The 17,440-nt window shown below is 39.5% G+C and overlaps 1 protein-coding gene and 1 long non-coding RNA gene across 4 annotated transcripts in view; one reads left to right on the top strand and one right to left on the bottom strand.

Annotated features, from left to right (window-relative positions):
• The window catches only part of TEX2 (testis expressed 2), a 104,193-nt gene extending 93,203 nt beyond the window's left edge, over nt 1-10,990 (top strand). For all 3 annotated transcript variants that reach the window (XM_081319494.1, XM_081319493.1, XM_081319495.1), the window contains exons 9-12: nt 1,998-2,123; nt 5,715-5,924; nt 8,873-8,993; nt 10,240-10,990. In XM_081319494.1, the coding sequence (XP_081175620.1) occupies nt 1,998-2,123; nt 5,715-5,924; nt 8,873-8,993; nt 10,240-10,362 (580 nt within the window). In that variant the 3' untranslated portion in view covers nt 10,363-10,990. The remainder of the gene's footprint in view (nt 1-1,997; nt 2,124-5,714; nt 5,925-8,872; nt 8,994-10,239) is intronic.
• On the bottom strand, nt 7,449-15,980 carry LOC308663232. Its single transcript, XR_014025324.1, has 3 exons — nt 14,848-15,980; nt 8,385-8,559; nt 7,449-7,800 (listed from the first exon to the last, which is right to left on the bottom strand). It is a non-coding gene; the product is annotated as an uncharacterized lncRNA (long non-coding RNA).
• Between the last annotated feature and the right edge of the window lie 1,460 nt (nt 15,981-17,440).

Here is a 17,440-nt window from a genome sequence, read left to right as displayed (position 1 = left end):
GTCTTCTTACAGTGAGGATTTTAATTTTTCCTTTGATGAGCACTTGTGGGCTCCAGCAACAATTTGACCTCCCCAAATATTACCAAGGTCATCTTTCCGTTTGCTTTTCCAGAGTCACAATTTCCAATCTTTGGGCTTTTAGGAATCAGTTCTCTCTTGTGACAGCTGGATTACTTTTAAGGAGGGAATTAAAGGCCTTTGTATTATTATATGTGGTTGTTGCATTTGTTTTAATTCTAAATATTTGGCTTGTTAAGTTGTGAACTAATTTTACTGGATAGCATTTTCTGACCAGTTTTTCTTTGGGTCTGGGATGCACCTTGATCAAGAATTATAAATTCTGTAAAGCAGGGGTCCCCAACCCCTGATCTGTGGACCGGTACCAGGCGGCAGCATGCCAGCAACCAGTCCACACAAACAAGCAAAGTTCCATCCGCAGGATGCAGGCAGCACGCAAAACCACGCCCCCTCCGGTCCGTGGAAAAACCTCTCTCCACGTAACTGGTCCCTGGTGCCCAAAATTTGAGGGCTTCTGCTGTAAAGGATGAAAGAAAAAAGGAGATTCTCTGTTTATAACACTGAAGCATAAAGCAAACAAAAAGTAACCATTTATTCCCAGGAACTTGTACAAGAGGCTAAATACATGTTATGTACAATACATGACCACAAAATGTTAAATAAAGCAATAAAGTTGTTTCAGGAGGGATCAGTGGGTGGATGGGGAACTTCTTAAACTACTACTTCTTTAGCGTTATCTATTTCAAACTGTCCCTCTTACCCACTTTTATCCAATCAACCAAAGAGAAAACTATCTTGGGGCATTATGGGTGGCAGAAGAGATTATTGGCAAGGAAAAGTTTTATAATCTCTGTTGAACAATCTTTACTCTGTAGTGATTGAATTTTTAAAGAGCTGTTCTTTTTTAAAAAATAAAGTCAGATATTTAGGGGGTGCATTATGTAGTCAGCTAATAGGCAGTTGCACAGATTTTGCAAAAGCGCTGTCTCTATTACACACAAGAAAAATTAAGTCCTTTCTCAGCTGGGAAGAAAGAATCTTGAGGTTGGTGCCAAATCAAATTTGGCTTAAGGCATTGGTCTTCTTTCTAACTTTGCCACCTATATAACCAAGATTTAAAGAACAGTCTCTCAGGAACTGATTATGAATAGATTTCAGTCCCAGGAAAAGCTGTTGATAAAATAGAGAGGTACTTAGCATTTCTCCCCTTAAATCACAATTCACAGTTAATGCACAATCAACTGTGCGATTCCTTTTAAAGACAACTTGAAATGCAAGAGATCCTGCAAAGATGCTCCAAGCCTTAGGAAAACTATTCCTTGCCATGCTTTGCATCTGAGGCTGTCATGTCTTTTGCATTTATTTGCCAAATGTCTTGCTTAAAATATTTCTGATTCCATTATTGCTAGTGGCCTAGAGTGGAGTGCAGCTAGGACTCAGCTGTGGGTGTTGGGTTAATACGTTAGGTATGTATGTGTGGAAAAGACAGTGGAAGGAATGCCCATTCTTCTGGAAGCATCCAGCACTTACAAAATCAATTCTGATTTTTCACATAGCAATTCATTTGGACCTCAGAAGCCTATCCCATTACGTTTAAAAAATGAAAGTACATGCCAAGTTTCTCATCTTCATCTTAATGTTATAATTGCTGACATTGTATTCCATTATATTGGGAAGTTAGGTATGAAAGAGACACATCCTTATATGTCTTTAATTTATTTGACATTTCATTCAACCGCATGTAGGATACACAAACCCATTTCCTTTTATTTTAAGCAAAGTCCGGCACAGTTGTGTTCAGAGAAAGCAGATTGATGTACATTTCTACCCTTTGTCTGAACTCCAGTGCACTTAAAAACAAACTGGGGGGACAGAAGTGAATGGAAGAAAGTCTCTAATTGCCTAAGGCATAAAAATACTGTCCTGACCAATGCTAATGTAAGTGTTGCTTCTGTCTTGACCTGTGTCCCTCCTTTCAGTTTCAGGCCAAGGGCATATTACCTTGCAGACAGCGATGAAGAATCTTCTAGTGCAGGATCCTCAGAGGAAGATGATGTTCCAGAAGCATCAGGAAGCGAAAAGAATTTAGTGGCAGGAGCAGAAGGGTGAGTCTTTGCTTTCAGGCAGCCGTTGGTTGAGTTTGTCTCTGGCTATTGTGTGCATTATCAACAATGGTGCATCTTTCGTTGGTGCTTAGTCATTCAATCAAAGGTATCTTCTCTTTCTCTAACAATAAAAAAAATCTAGTTTTGTGTGTGTGTGTGTGTATGGTTATATTATTTCACAGTAGGTTTGTGTAGTACTTTGAACCAAAGGCAAAAGGTACTTTGGAACATACAGAAATGCTAATATAGTTCCTATCCACAATTCCTTGAAGCACTTGCAGTTTTTCCTTGGATTGTGCAAGACTGCTCCATAGCTGCAGTGCAACCCTAGGAAAAGACGTTAGGAATTACCTGGCCAGGGTTGAACCTGCCTATCCAATAAAAATTTATTTTATTTATTTAATTAGATTTCTATACCGCCCTATTCCTGAAGGACTCAGGGCGGTTTACAGGGCAGCATAAAATACAATATAAAAGATAATATAAAATTAAAATAAATTAAATTAATTAAGCCCAACAATTAAAACAATATTTAAAAAGCTAAAACCCCAGTCCAGGCCTGATAAATCGAAAAGCCAGGTTTTCAGGTCCTGGCGAAATGAACGCAGATCGGGGGCAGTCCGGAGTTCCACAGGTAAATCATTCCAAAGGGCAGGCGCACCCACAGAGAATGCCCTCCCTCTGGGGATCACCCGCTGGCACTCCCTAACCGGCGGCACCCTAAGGAGGGCCTCTCTATGGGAGCGCACAGGATGATGGGAAGTTGATGCTGGCAGCAGGTGCTCCCTAAGATAATCCGGACCCATGCCATGTAGGGCTTTATAGGTCATCACCAGCACCTTGAATCTCACCCGGAGGGCAACTGGAAGCCAATGCAGCTCGCGGAGAAGAGGCGTTACACGGGAGTATCGGGAGACTCCCATCACAACTCACACGGCTGCATTCTGCACCAGCTGAAGCCTCCAAGTGGTCCTCAACGGCAGCCCCATGTAGAGAGCATTGCAGTAGTCTAACCGAGAGGTCACAAGCGCATGAGTGACTGTGCGTAGGGCATCTCGGTCCAGATAGGGCCGCAACTGGCGCACCAGGCAAACCTGGGCAAAAGCCCCCCTGGTCACGGCACCTATGTGGTCTTCTAAACTGAGCCGTGAAAAATGTCACAAGAAGGCCCATATGTACTTCTTACTCTGTTTGAAGCAAAAATATGGGCCAGACAGCAGGGCCTTCTCTGTTTTGGCCCCTGCACTTTGGAACTCCCTGCTTTGAAAGATTTGAGTAGCCCCATCCTCCAGACACTTTGGGAAGCTGTTAAAATAATATTATGTCCCTTTGCTTTGCATCAGGATGGAATGTTTCTGGGGGCCATCAGCAGGACTCGTATTGATTGCAGGATTTTTTGTTTTCATTTTGTATTTTAAATCTGTTAGAGTCCATCCAGAGGCTCCACCTTAGGGCAATTTACAAAAACTGGGAAGTCAATCAGTCAATAACAGCAACATGATTGGTTTAATGAGTTGTAGAGATGTATTATGTGCTTGCCTCAAATGCCCTGAAAACATTGTACAATGTCTCAAATTAAATTCGACCTAAATAGGATATTTAAGCTAACTCTATAAATGTTTCAATGTTTGCAGTCTATATTTATCATTTTAATGCTTTCGGTGATGCAGTTTTCAGAGTGCCAATTTTACTGGCCATACATCTGGAAATAATTAGATACTTGTTATTAGAATAATCCAAATGGCCTTCTCATTAGGTGATTCTTAATTATATTTGCTAATTAGTAGAAAAAAAATATAAGGGATATGAGGCAGCCCTGTTTTTTCATATTTGGCATTTATAAATTTACAAGTCATCATGTAAATTATCTAGTTTTGAAGATGGCTGTTTTCAGCAGTTATTGGATAAAAGATTTAGAATGAATTAGGTCTAAGAAATAATTATGATCATGATATTATGATACAATTATGATTATGATATTTTCATATATATAGCAGCTTATTTTATAGTTAACAAATTCAGTGTGTAAGAACATCCAACTTGTATATTTCAAGTGCTGCCGAGAGAGGAGACTAGTACAGGCTGAATGAAATATAGTTCTTTAATCAAAAATAAATGTTGCATGGATTTTTCTGAATTGCTGGTTAGATGATGTCTGAAAATATCTCTATGTTAATGCAAACAAACATTTAGATAACAGACATTGAAATGTTTCTTTGGACTAGCATAGAGATCAATGCAGCTTCTTAGCAAGATTATAAATAATTTAGCAACTGTAACAGATGATCGAAGTTGCAGAAATAATTATTTTCCTGTAGCTATTTTTAAGTCTTTACTTGAGAGAAAGATCATTCTGCTTTATCTGTTGCAGAAAAGTTTATCCTTTTTTTTCATTTCAGCAGAGAGGATTTGCTGCTGCTGTTATTTAATAATAAGGTAGTAATAATAGTTGATTCTTGCCAATCAACTGCACATCATCCAAAGATTAATCAGTAGATTTAATAGTCCTTTGCGTACATAGATTATGTTTAGCAGCATTGTCAAATTTCTAGCAGGCATGGCTTATTTATTTTCAGAAAAATGTCTGACTTTACTTTTAATTACAATCTTTATTTTCTTACATCTAACATTTATATTCCCCAGCTCTTGCCAACCTAGCAGTTTGAAAGCATGCAAATGCGAGTAGATAAATAGGTACCACTATGGTGGGAAGGTAACAGCGCTCCGTGACATCATCCTGGCCACATGACCATGGAAATGTCTTCAGGCAGCATTGGCTCAGAGATGAGCAGTGGCCCTATAATCAGCAACGACTAACAGACTAAAATCCCCAGAGGCTTCTTTTTTAAACATTTATAGTCTGCATTTCTAATCTACTGGGATCCACACCAAGTAACAATCAAACCTAAAGGTGCAGCAAAACCATAATATAAAAAGTTGAGAAAAATAATACCATAAGGAAAAATCCAGAATTCGTTAATTTACGCATTCTCTTGCTAAATCCTTAAATTTGAAGTTTGGGGTTGAAAGGTCCACTGCAGCTACGTAAGCCACCTGTTTGGCCTGAGCTCTCAAACATTTGGGAGAAATCCCAGCAGCATATAGGACAGGAGTCTTCAAACCTGGCCCTTTTATGACTTGTGGACTTCAAATCCCAGAATTCCTCAGCCAGCAGCACTGGCTGAGGAATTCTGAGACTTGAAGTCCACAAGTCATAAAAGGGCCAGGTTTGAAGACCCCTGATATAGGACTATCCAAGAGTAATAGTGAACATTGGGCCAACTGTTTACCAAAATCCTTAATATGTGAGTAACTAACGTCCGATTTTAAATTAGTTCTGATTTATAGTGCAGGCACTTGTCATAGCCAGGTCTATGGATCTTTCCATTTTTATTCACAAAAAATATAAGTCTTTGCTGTCTGTGCACTTGTACAACATTTCACAATCTTTAGCAGCAGACTGGCATTCTGTGCCCTTAACATGTTGTATTTTCAGCTGCAGAATACCCCCAAAGCATTACCGTAGCCTTTATTTTTTAAAGGGTAGCTGAAACTCACTTAGATGACTTCCTCTTCTTTCCTCCCTTAAAGGTATCCATCAGGGCACCGAACAAGTAAAATAATGAGATTTGTGGATAAAATTACCAAGTCAAAATATTTCCAGAAGGCGACTGAGACAGAATTCATTAAGAAAAAGATTGAGGAAGTCTCCAATACACCCCTCCTGCTCACCGTTGAGGTGCAAGAGTGTAAAGGGATGTTAGCAATTAACATTCCTCCCCCGCCTACTGATCGGATCTGGTAAGTGTAGTTAAGAAGACTTATGATTTTGGAATCCATCATGTATAATGTGGCACTCAAACTTATCAGAGAGCCAAAATAATGTAGATTTCTTATTTTTCTGAGTGGCTGTGAAAGAAGTCCCTAAAACATTTTATTCTCTAGTCCCCTAATTTCCCACTTTTTTTCACATCCTTCCAAGATAATAAAAAAGCGCTGGACCATTTGATTAATGAACTATAAAGATTAATACAACAGAAATGTAGTTTTGAGGTCATACAGGAGAGCATGCTTATAAAATCAAAATTGGTCTGCAGGGTGAGATCATTGTTACAGAATTCAACAAGTATTCAGATGATTCTTAGTAAGGATCCTTTTTAGAAAATTGCAGTGCCAATGTGTGAGTCATAAGCGACAGTCTGACATACCATTTTATTCAGGGTTAAATAAGTTAATTCTGAGACAAAGTGTGTGGGATTTTGCCACTAACTCCTATGAACAGTTACTGACAAAGATAATGGAACTGGATGTTATTTTAAAAGAGATCTTTTGTAAAAATGTACAGTTCCATTTTTATTATGCATTTTGTAAACTTCCAGAAACTGAGAAGCTACAAAGCTTAGCAATTTTATCATCCATGAATAAAAGCTATGGCAACCAGAAATCAGGTCAAAAAGAAAGATTACCACTTGTTCTTTCTTTTCTCCTACCTTTCCCTTCCTTTAATATGGAATAATACAGAAGCATGCTGGGTAAAAGAGCCTATTTAACTACATAAATCCTCTACAGAGGTATTAAGAGGTCAATGCCAAGGTTTTTTCCAGTGGTTTATTATAAATAGTATCAAAGGAGAAAAACTATTTCAGTGTTTCTTTTTATCTGAAACAAATATGGAATGAAATTGTGAATGAAATTTTGTTTTCATTTATCCAGGAGTGTTTCACTGAACATTTATATTCTTGCCTTTTTGTCTGTGAGATTCAAAGCAGTTTATATAGGGTTTCCCATAATTTTATTCTCACAACACCTCAGTGAGGTCCATATTCATTGAGGAGTTGAAGTTGGGCCTTCTCAGTTCAATATTTTCACCATTGGATACCTTAATTGAGATGGGATCCCATTTTTTCCAAATGAAAATATTTGACAAAGGAGAGGTCCTCAGTTACACCTGAGGAAATTAACTTCTAGCACAGAGGTCCCCAACCTTTTGGGCACCAGGGACCGGTTACGTGGAGAGAGGTTTTTCTGCAGACCGGAGGGGGCGTGGTTTCATGTACTGCCTTCATCCCGCGGATGGGGCTTTGCTTGTTTGCACGGACTGGTTTCTGGCATGTCGCAGTCCGGTGCCAGTCCATGGACCACAGGATGGGGACCCCTGCTCTAGGAGGAGCAGAGTGTAATTCAATACAGAAAACATTATCTTAGTCCAACAATACATAATTATTTTAAACTGTATTGGAAAAAGGGTTAATGACAAGTGATAGCCAAATCTGGCCCTAGGTTCTGCCTCAGTTTACCTTCCCAATAAGCAACCCAGACAGAAGATCATTTAAAAGCCATTTATTAGGGTACCCTGATAAAGTGGGATCTCCCTATGAAAAGGGAGAACCCAAAGACCCATCTTACATTCCCTTTTATAGTTAACACAACAAAGAAAATGCAAGAGGAAAGTTGATTGGACGAGATAAAAGTTAACTTCTCCTTTGCACAAAAGTTGTTTGCAGTTCATGAAGGAACGTACCAGACAACAGCTTTGCACCAACAAATTTTTTATCAGGAAATAGTATCCATTTATTCTTCTGTAATTTATCTTTTCAGTTTAGGAACGTTAGAAGCTATCAATCAATCCATACAGTGATAGGATAAAATGTTTTCCTACATTCCAGTGTATAGTGGTCTGATAAATAATCATAAAGGAGAGAAATAAATTAAAATACAAAGTAACTATGTTAGTTAGCAAGTTACAAAATCCATGTCATGTGCCCCTCACAAGTAAGAATGTAAAAAGGTGCTGATTTGATTTCTTACTGTGGTCATTCTTGAGAGAATCATAGTACCTACTGCTAGATAATTAGGACTTAATCTCCGTTATAAGTCAGGTGTATAAAATTTTTCAGACATAAAATCCTTCACCAACTACTATTAGTTGGGTACTAGACTTCAACAATAACACTAATTGTTAATATATATCTGATATCACAATGACAGATTGTGAATTGGACACATCTATTTACAGGGTACATAGAAGAAATGAAACTATACTCCTGAACTAAAGGGGGAAATGAGACTGTTTTTAATGTTGAGACATGGACTCACTTGGAATAAATATTTTGTTGCACACAATAGTTTAGTGCTGCACAATGCACGACCTGTGGGCTGTGTGCAGCCTACCAAGCAACCTCATGTGCTGAAGTGTTTTAAAACAGTAATAAATTCACTATTGCCCAAAAAGATGCATTGCTAAGCATCTCCAAGACTCACCATTGCTGCCAGCTTCAGTCCCATTGCCACTCAACCGGCTGCCAAATAGCTGTTTGTTATGCCAGATATTCCTTTGCAGCCCACAGTCATTTTTAATTTATCAGTGAGCATTTCCCCTCTGTGAGTTGTGCAGGCCTGGATTTAGAGCCTCCAAGCCTCCTCCAAGCACAAAATCCTTGAACATAAAAAGCAAATGCACAAGATTAGGCTATATGAGGTAGTATAACCATCCCTGACCTAGACTGCTTCAGATGTCTGAAACCACAAGTCCCAGAAGCCAGCAAGATTGGGGTTGGGGAGCATGATGTAGTCATGGGCACATTTCTAAATTAAAATTTCTGCTTGTACAAGAATATCCCAGGATGGCTTTGGATAAACAGGTCTCATCTGAGCACGGATTATATTCTCCCAGAGGCCTTCAAGAAAATATGGCATACAAATATGAGGTAGAAACATCTTTAAACCTGTAACATTTTCTTTGTCTTCAGGTACGGTTTCCGAAGACCCCCTTACCTGGAGCTAAAAGCTCGGCCAAAACTTGGTGAAAGAGAAGTGACTTTGGTTCATGTGACTGAGTGGATAGAGAAGAAACTAGAACAAGAATTCCAGGTACTTCAAATACCATTAGCATTGATTGTGTTAAAAGAATAAGTAAGACATCAGCTAAGCCATCTGCAAGCTTGAAGATGGTAGCATGTAATTTATTTATTTATTTTATTTTATTTATTTTATTAAACTTATATACCGCCCTTCTCCCGTAGGACTCAGGGTGGTTCACAAGGTTTTTTAAAACAATGCAACAAGTTACAAAAATTAAAAACAATTAATTACACTAACCTTGAAATATAACACAATTACAATTAAAAATACAATTAAAATCAAGCTCAGACAGCACCAAGCACGCCTCATTTCAACCCAGAGCTATAAATATTCCCCTTTATTGGTGCAGTCGCTAAGTGACTCTTCCCCATTGACTTTGCTTGTCAGAAGGCCACAAAAAGTGCTCACATGACACCCCCCCCATCCACCCCCGGACACTACAACCTCATAAATATATACAGGCTGCCAAGCACCCAAATTTTAATCAGGTGACCATGGGGATGCTGGAATGGTCGTGTGAAAAATGGTCATAAGTCACTTTTTCCAGTGTCATTACTTTAAAACAGTCACTAAATAAACAGTTCTAAGTCAAGGACTATCTGAAAGGAGGCACCAAGTGAGATCACTGGTACTCCGAAATACTTTTTTCTTTGGACCTGAAGTGTGCCATATCCACACTAAAATACCTTCGGTGTTCATATTTTTAAAGTAGGGGCATAATGCCTGGTTTTAATTTCCTTTAAGAGATACCAAATAATTAGAAGGAATATTATTGTGGATAATCTCATTAAAAAAAAGACTGATTTTGACCTGGGACAAATAAATAGTTTGAATAAATTTTTGCTCATTCTTTTCTATTGACTATATTTCTAGAATTCTGTTCACCATGAATTTATTGAACTGTTGAACCTATTCAAATTTTTAGCTATTTCCTTTAAAAATGTGAAATGATGGGGGCAAGGAACAGTAGCAGATAGGAGTCGACTATTTTTTAAAAATGCTTACTGAAATGTAATGGAAGGTAAGATCTTGTAAGCTGTAAAAAGCAACATTGCTTTAATACCCTTGACTCTATTCCAAACCTAACCTTAAGGTAGATAGATGTTTACTAATGACCTATGATGTTGATTCAAATAAACCTGTTTAGAATTCTACTTGGCCTGATGGGAGAGTCCAAAATTAAGAGTTTGGTATATTTAATTTCTCATAACTTTTCATTTGAATTGCATTCTAACTCAGTTATTATACCTTGCAGAAAATTTTTGTCATGCCAAACATGGACGATGTTTATATTCCTCTAATGCACTCAGTCATGGACCCCCGCTCATCTATGTGCCCTTTGAAATTCTCTGGAGAAACTGAATTGGAACAATCATGAAACGTGAAGACTGAAGTTTACAGTATTAACAGATGTCATTTTCTTGTTCTCTTTCAAATGAAACAGTCTAGCTGATTTTGTCTTTGTGCCATGTTTTATTTTTTTAAAGATAAAATTGCTTCTGCCAATAATTGCTCCAGTTATGGCTCTCTATTGACTTTAGAGCATTAGTTCCATTTCTGCTAGGCTTTAAACCTAGTAGTTAATATGCACTCTTCTGCAGTAAACTAGAAAGAAATCCAACAAGCAGCCATTGATCCAACAGCTTTGATCCACATGGAGTTCTTTATGGATGTGCAGTAATTCAGGATACACCCTGACCACTGGTAGTTTATCTCATCTAGCCATATGGAACTTGTTTTCAATAAGACATGAACATGTCTAACTGGAAGACTTTCTACTCTGAAGCAGCTGGAGATATAAAATGGAAGTGACATGTTCTTCACTCCTGCACTCCCAATAGCTTGTGTCAAGCAATTTTGAAATGGTTTCTGGAGCTAAGAATGTACATTGGATGTATAGGTGATATTGTCAATCCATGTAGATTATACATAGTAACTTATTTTTTTCATACGAAATTGAGTTTCTTGGAAATGAGTAGCCATATAAAACATGCAAACATACAGAATTGGTTGTTAAGGGATTTTGATTCTTTAGAAAAACAAATTAAGATAAAGCCATGAGACCATACAGTAAGCCTTCTAGTTAGTGCATTACAATTGCAGAAGTTGTGATTAATGATGGCTCTGGGAGTTGAGTACACATGGAAATGCCCTAAACCAAGCATGTACTCATTAGAAAAGATTGCATGGAAGGAGCCATTCACTTTCACAAACCAGAATGTTCACAGCTGTTTTTCTTCCTAACTATGTAGTGGATCCTTGTTTAATCATTTAAGGAGGTGCAAATCTTGATTAGTTATGTTGACAAAAAATGAACTGTAAAGCAGCTTGTAGGCTGGTATTAGTATTCCTGTATGAAAGTAACTCCACCAAAGCACTAGTGAGAATGGCCAAGAGAACACTACCTTGCTGTTCCTTTTCTGTATGGACTAAACACATATACTGAATCTTATCTCTTCTGAACACTACATAAGCAATGAGTGTTTCTTGATACTCAGTATTGCCAACTACTTGTTGAAAGAATGTTAGTTTACAAAGAAAGCAGGTGAGTTCACTCTTTGATAGTGTACTACGCTTTACATATTTTTAAAATCTTTTTTGTATGTTGTGTTAGGTTCCTGTGTCCAAATTTCTCATGATTTGCAACCTTTCAATGAAGCTGATTGAAGTTTTTTAAAAGCACCTTGCCTGAAACCTATTTAAAATTTAGCATTTAATATATTGACATATTCATATTATTTGGACATTTTGTTACCACAGCTCTGGGACCATTCCATTTTATGTACTATTCTTCTCATCTCAATGAAAGCATTTGGCTTCCTCTTAAATCTGCATGTCTTATTCACAGCTTTTTTTCCCCCCCTCTGTACAATAAGTCAAAATAGTAGATGCACAAATATGTAATCAGTTATCCAGGTTGGCACAAGTAAATTTACTGCACTTCATAATTGGACTGTGTGGGTTACTACAGTGGGCTTGCTTTCTTTTTTTCAAATAAACTTATCCCATGTCAAAAATCTCTTTTGATGTTTGGTGGGGTAGAAATGTAGATGCATATCCAGGAATATAGCACTCATTGTTCAGTGAGACTGAAATACTGAAAAATTACCCAATCATATTCTATAATTCCTTTGAACATTTCAGCTCTTATATCCAGTACTCATGAAAGATACATTTTCTGTGGCAGCAGTCAGGCAAAATAGATCATGTCTCATGACACCTGGAGCCAGCCAGTTCTCTAAGCCAAGAGTACTCGAGATTCTTTGGCGATTGAGCCTAGAGCAGGGGTGTCAAACTCGCAGCGTCACGTGACGTATTGTGACTTTTTCCCCATTGCTGGCAATGAGGTGGGCGCGGTTTCGCTATGATGCATCCAGTCCACAGGCCAGCAGTTTGACACCCCTGGCCTAGAGCATAAAAACCTCAAGAATTAAAATAGCATACAGTTCTTCAGGATTTAATTTTACATTCCTACAGGCTTCCTCAATCTTGCTCCAAATAGAAGGTCTGAGATTTTTTTGTTACAGTATGTAAAAACATTTTCTTCCATTTGTAAAGCAAGTTTTAGGGATGCCACCACATCTAAATAACAGTTAGCTTCCCAGATAGGAAGACTTGCAACAACCTTTAAGAACAAGCGTTTTTTTCTGTATTGATACACTGTGATCTAAAACATGATTCAGTGTTACAGCTATGCAAACTATCCAATCAAATGTTTCAGGAAATTTCTCCAAAATTGCTGCTCAGTAAGTAGAAGTGGTTGTATCTCTTGGTCAGCTGCCTCAAGAGATGCACCCGTTTCTATGTTCCTTTACAGTCAACATCTCAAGATATAATTTAAAGCTGCGCCTAAGACCAGATGCACAACAAAGGGTGCAGGCCTTTTCCCTAAATAACCGGGCATTAACTACATGGTATAGCCATGCACAATAGAGTTCAGGTCTTTTCCCTAAATAACCAGACACTAGGAACTACATGGGACAGCCTATGTGCTTACATTAAACCAGAGGCCACGGTTTAGCATCGCAAACTTAAGTCAAATTGATAGTATCCATTGTCACAAGATCCCAGATTATTTCATTACAATCACATTATGATTATGCTAATTTAACCAGCATCAATTTATTTTATAGCATTACTAAAGTTTTGCCCAGATCCTTCAAGAGATCTTGACTTAACTGTAGATACGATTATATTTATGCCGAGGTTCCTAGAGATGTGAAAATTTTAAGGGTTTCTCTAGGTCAGGTGTGTCAAACTGGCACCCACATGCCATGTGTCATGCAGCCACGCCTACCCCAGCCCCATAAAGGCAAAATATAACAATATTTCACATGATGCAATCAAGTTGGACACCCGTGCTCTAGGTTAAAAAGGTTGAGAGGCTGCTCTGTAGAACTTTTAACTATTCCTCGAAAGAAAAAAATTTATCCAGGAATAGATCAATTCACCTCCTTGAAATATTGGTATCTAATTTTAAGCTACACATTCAACATGTTGGCACTCTTAATATGCTCGAGTTGCTTATCTCATTACTATATTCAGTAGCATTAAAGGAAATGTGATTGTCAACAAGTTGTGTCAGTTAGAGATAGCAGTCAGCTGCAGTGCATTATAGCTTGTCTGAGTAGGGCTTTACACACTTTTTCCCAATGCTAGATTGTTACTGCCCCCCCCCGTAGATAGGGCTCACAACCTGGGTGTCCTCCTAGATTCACAGCTCTCCTTAGAAGATCACATAGGAGCTGTGACTAGGGGGGCTTTCACTCAGGTTTGTCTGGTGCGCCAGCTACGACCCTATCTGGACCTGGATGCCTTACGTAGTCACCCATGCACTTGTGACCTCTCGTCTTGACTACTGCAACGCTCTTTACATGGGGCTGCCCTTGAGAATCACTCGGAAGCTTCAGCTGGTACAGAGTGCAGCTGCATGGACTCTTTTGGGGGCTCCCCGATACTCCCATATTACACCTCTGCTTCGTGAGCTGCACTGGCTTCCAGTTGCCTTCCGGGTGAAATTCAAGGTGCTAGTGATGACATACAAAGCCCTACATGGCATGGGTCCGGATTACCTACGGGAGCACCTACTGCCAGCGTCAACACCCCTCCATCCTGTGCGCTCCCACAGAGGGCCTCCTCAGGGTGCCACCGGTCAGAGAATGCCGGCTGGTGACCCCCAGGGGGAGAGCATTCTTGGTGGGTGCGCCAATCCTCTGGAACCGCTTACCAGCCAAAATCCAGATGGCCCCCGACCTTCGCACCTTTCGGCGAGATTTAAAAACCTATCTATTCCAGCAAGCCGGCCTGGCCTGATAGATTTGGGGTTTTATTTGTAGATCTGGGGTTTTGTTTTATTGTTGGTTTATTGTATACTTACTTTGCTCTGTACACCGCCCTGAGTCCTCCGGGAGAAGGGCGGTATATAAAACAAACAAACAAACAAATAAATAAATAAATAATCTTTGAAGATAGGATTATGCAAAGACTGTCAAGCAATAAGAACCCAAGTAACAAGCCAATCTTTCCTTTTAATTCATGTTATCTTCAGATATTCTAGCAAAGATAAAACTGAAGCACTCCTACGTAATACTCTTTCCAGATGATCAAGCCTCTGAATATTCACTGCAGTTTTTTGAGGCACTTACATATTTTAACATTAAGCATGAGATGGATTGTAACTTGTCTTTAAAAGAATCACTCAGGTTTAAGCTGAGCAACACCAGTTATAAGCAAGCTTTTTATTTTTGCACTGTAGCGTAGCTAGTGAGACCATGAATGGGCCATGCACCAGTTCAAAGCCAGTGCTTCAAAGCTATCTGAAAAAAACATCCAAAGCAAAGTCTTTTAAAATTTATTTATTTACATTCAGAACATTCCCACATTGGTCCTCTTTGTGTTGCTCTGTTCAACAAGCAGTAGTTGGTTCCAGAGGTTTTCATTCAACATCAAGAGAATCTTGGCATACCTAGAGCAAAAAAGCAGGATTTAGGGTAGTGATTTAAGAATACCGAGATATCTTTGCTCAAACCTAACAAAATTAGTTTTTTTAAAAAAACAAAACGAGAACATATCACTGAATGTTAAGAGCTAGGACACTATTACCTGCACCTGGGCAACTAATGCTGGTGGCTCAGATATAGTCTCTCTTCATCTGCATCAGCAGTCTAACACGCCAAGAAATATCATCACAGCAGCCAGCATAGTATTCCCAATTTAGATCACCCAACAGCAGGATTAAAAAGGTTTATTTTGATGTGCTCACAAGGAGATGCAGACATATCCCTCCCCTACTGCAGTTCTTTGGAGACATGATTCCAACAATGTAGGGGAAACCTTTGAGTCTTTTAAGACTAACCATCCATATCAGACATGTCATCCATGATTTTCACTTCTCTTTTAATGACACCCATAGTGGTCATCCCCGTGTGCTCATAAATTCCACTGTATGGAAAACTTCTTTGTTCTAAGCATCAATCAGCTTCACCGCAGGATTGCTGGCACTTGCACATTTTGAGAGGGAAAGAAGTTCCCACCTTTCCAACTCAGCACATACAGTCATCATAATCTAGAATAAAGTTCTATTTTTTTTAATATGGCAAGTGAGTAATTCCCTATACACCAATTCCAACTTCTTTTTCAAATGTACAAACTAAAGCAGGGGTCTTCAAACTTGGCCCTTTTATGACTTGTGGACTTCAACTCCCAGAATTCTGGGAGTTGAAGTCCACAAGTCATAAAAGGGCCAAGTTTGAAGACCCCTGAACTAAAGCATTACAGAAGGAGCACAACACATCTGAAAGCACAGGGAGGGGGGGGGCGCTTTAGCATCAGCAGAGTCCTATTCCTAAAGCTCACAAAATCTACCTCTGGCATCAAGAGATATACCGGGCCTCTCTCCAGTTCTTGCAAAAGCAAACTATAACAACCTACTGCCCAATTTATTACCCTGGTCAAGACTTGACCACAAAACCCAAGAGGGAAATGCACCTCCACACCACAGTACAATACCATAAGAAGCCCCAAATTCTCCCCCTTTCACGGACGGAGTGGAGTTTTCTCAGCACTAAAGGACAATACATTCAAGGGCACTTAGCACATCCAACTCCACCGCGAGTCGTTGTCAAAAAACATTTCTCAAAACTACTGTATAACGCAGGGGTAGGCAACCTCGGCTCTTTTATGACTCATGGACTTCAACTCCCAGAATTCCTGAGTCAGCTATGCTGACTCAGGAATTCTGGGAGTTGAAGTCCATGAGTCATAAAAGAGCCGAGGTTGCCTACCCCTGGTATAACGCAATGCATTGCCCCACACACACACACTCCCACCTTCTCAGTTGATAGTTCTGTGGCTCTAAAAGCCCGTAACTGCCGTTGGGAGAGCGCTTGAACCCCCTTAGGCAAAGGTGCACGAGTGCAGTTAGTAAGCCAGCCCCCAAAATCAGAGCAGCGAGGCACGACGCGATTCCTCCCATCCCGGGCCACAACCGTGAGACCAACGCGTCTGCTCAATTTCCAGGCGTTTCGACCCGAAAACAAGTCCTGGGTCAAAAACGTTTGCCAGGCTCTAATCGCAATCGGGACCACCGCACATCTGTAGGCTGCAAAAACCCCAACGACCGCTAGATGGCACCGAAGAGATATACTGTAAAAAGCTGCAAACGTTTTCTCACTGAACGATCGTTCAGATTGCTGAAGCGCAGGTATAAGCAAGAGGGAATTTCTTTCCTAGCAACGACAGCACCCAAAAAAGAAAGGGCGCGGCGAGCACGCACCTCCCACGCCGTCGATCCACCGACGAAAAGGCTGAATGCGCGGCCTGCGTCTCTATTTATACTCCACGTGGCGCCTAGGGACGCGCCCCTTTCCTAGCAGCCAATCGCATTGCTATGACTCCGTTCACGTGATCGGCGCCAACTCGAGGTAAGGGTGTCGGTTAACGCGCAATGCAGATATTTTTTCCCGCCGTATTTTTGATGTTTGTTTTTTTGGGGATGCTAAATTGTTACGTTCCTCTCAATTTTGGCACGAGAAAAGAAACCGCGGCAAATTTACAATCTCAGTCCTATGCTTGCCTATCCGCCAGTTTTAATGAGACTTTCTCCCAGCTGAGTTGATATAGATTTGTAGTATTATGCATTTTTCTTTATATGTATATTTGATATAATAACAATAACATTAATAATAAAGTTGGAAGGGACCTTGGAGATCATTCTAGTCCAACCTCCTGCTCAGGCAGGAAACTATACCATTTCAGACAAATGGTTGTATAGTCTCTTCTTAAAAACTTCCAGTGTTGGAGCATTCACAGCTTCTGGTGCTTGACTTCTAAGTACATGTGTCAGGTTGCACAAAATATACAATAAATAAATGACAGGTGAGAATCCTTTAAACCTACAGAGTTTAATGATTGCCTTTTTTAATCTAGTCTTCATCAATTATTAGTTGATTCTTGTT

This window comes from Vipera berus (assembly GCF_964194415.1).
Source record: "Vipera berus genome assembly, chromosome: 2".
Lineage (NCBI taxonomy): Eukaryota > Metazoa > Chordata > Lepidosauria > Squamata > Viperidae > Vipera > Vipera berus.
Note: the sequence above shows the minus strand (reverse complement) of the source record. Positions and strands in the feature narration are given on the sequence as shown.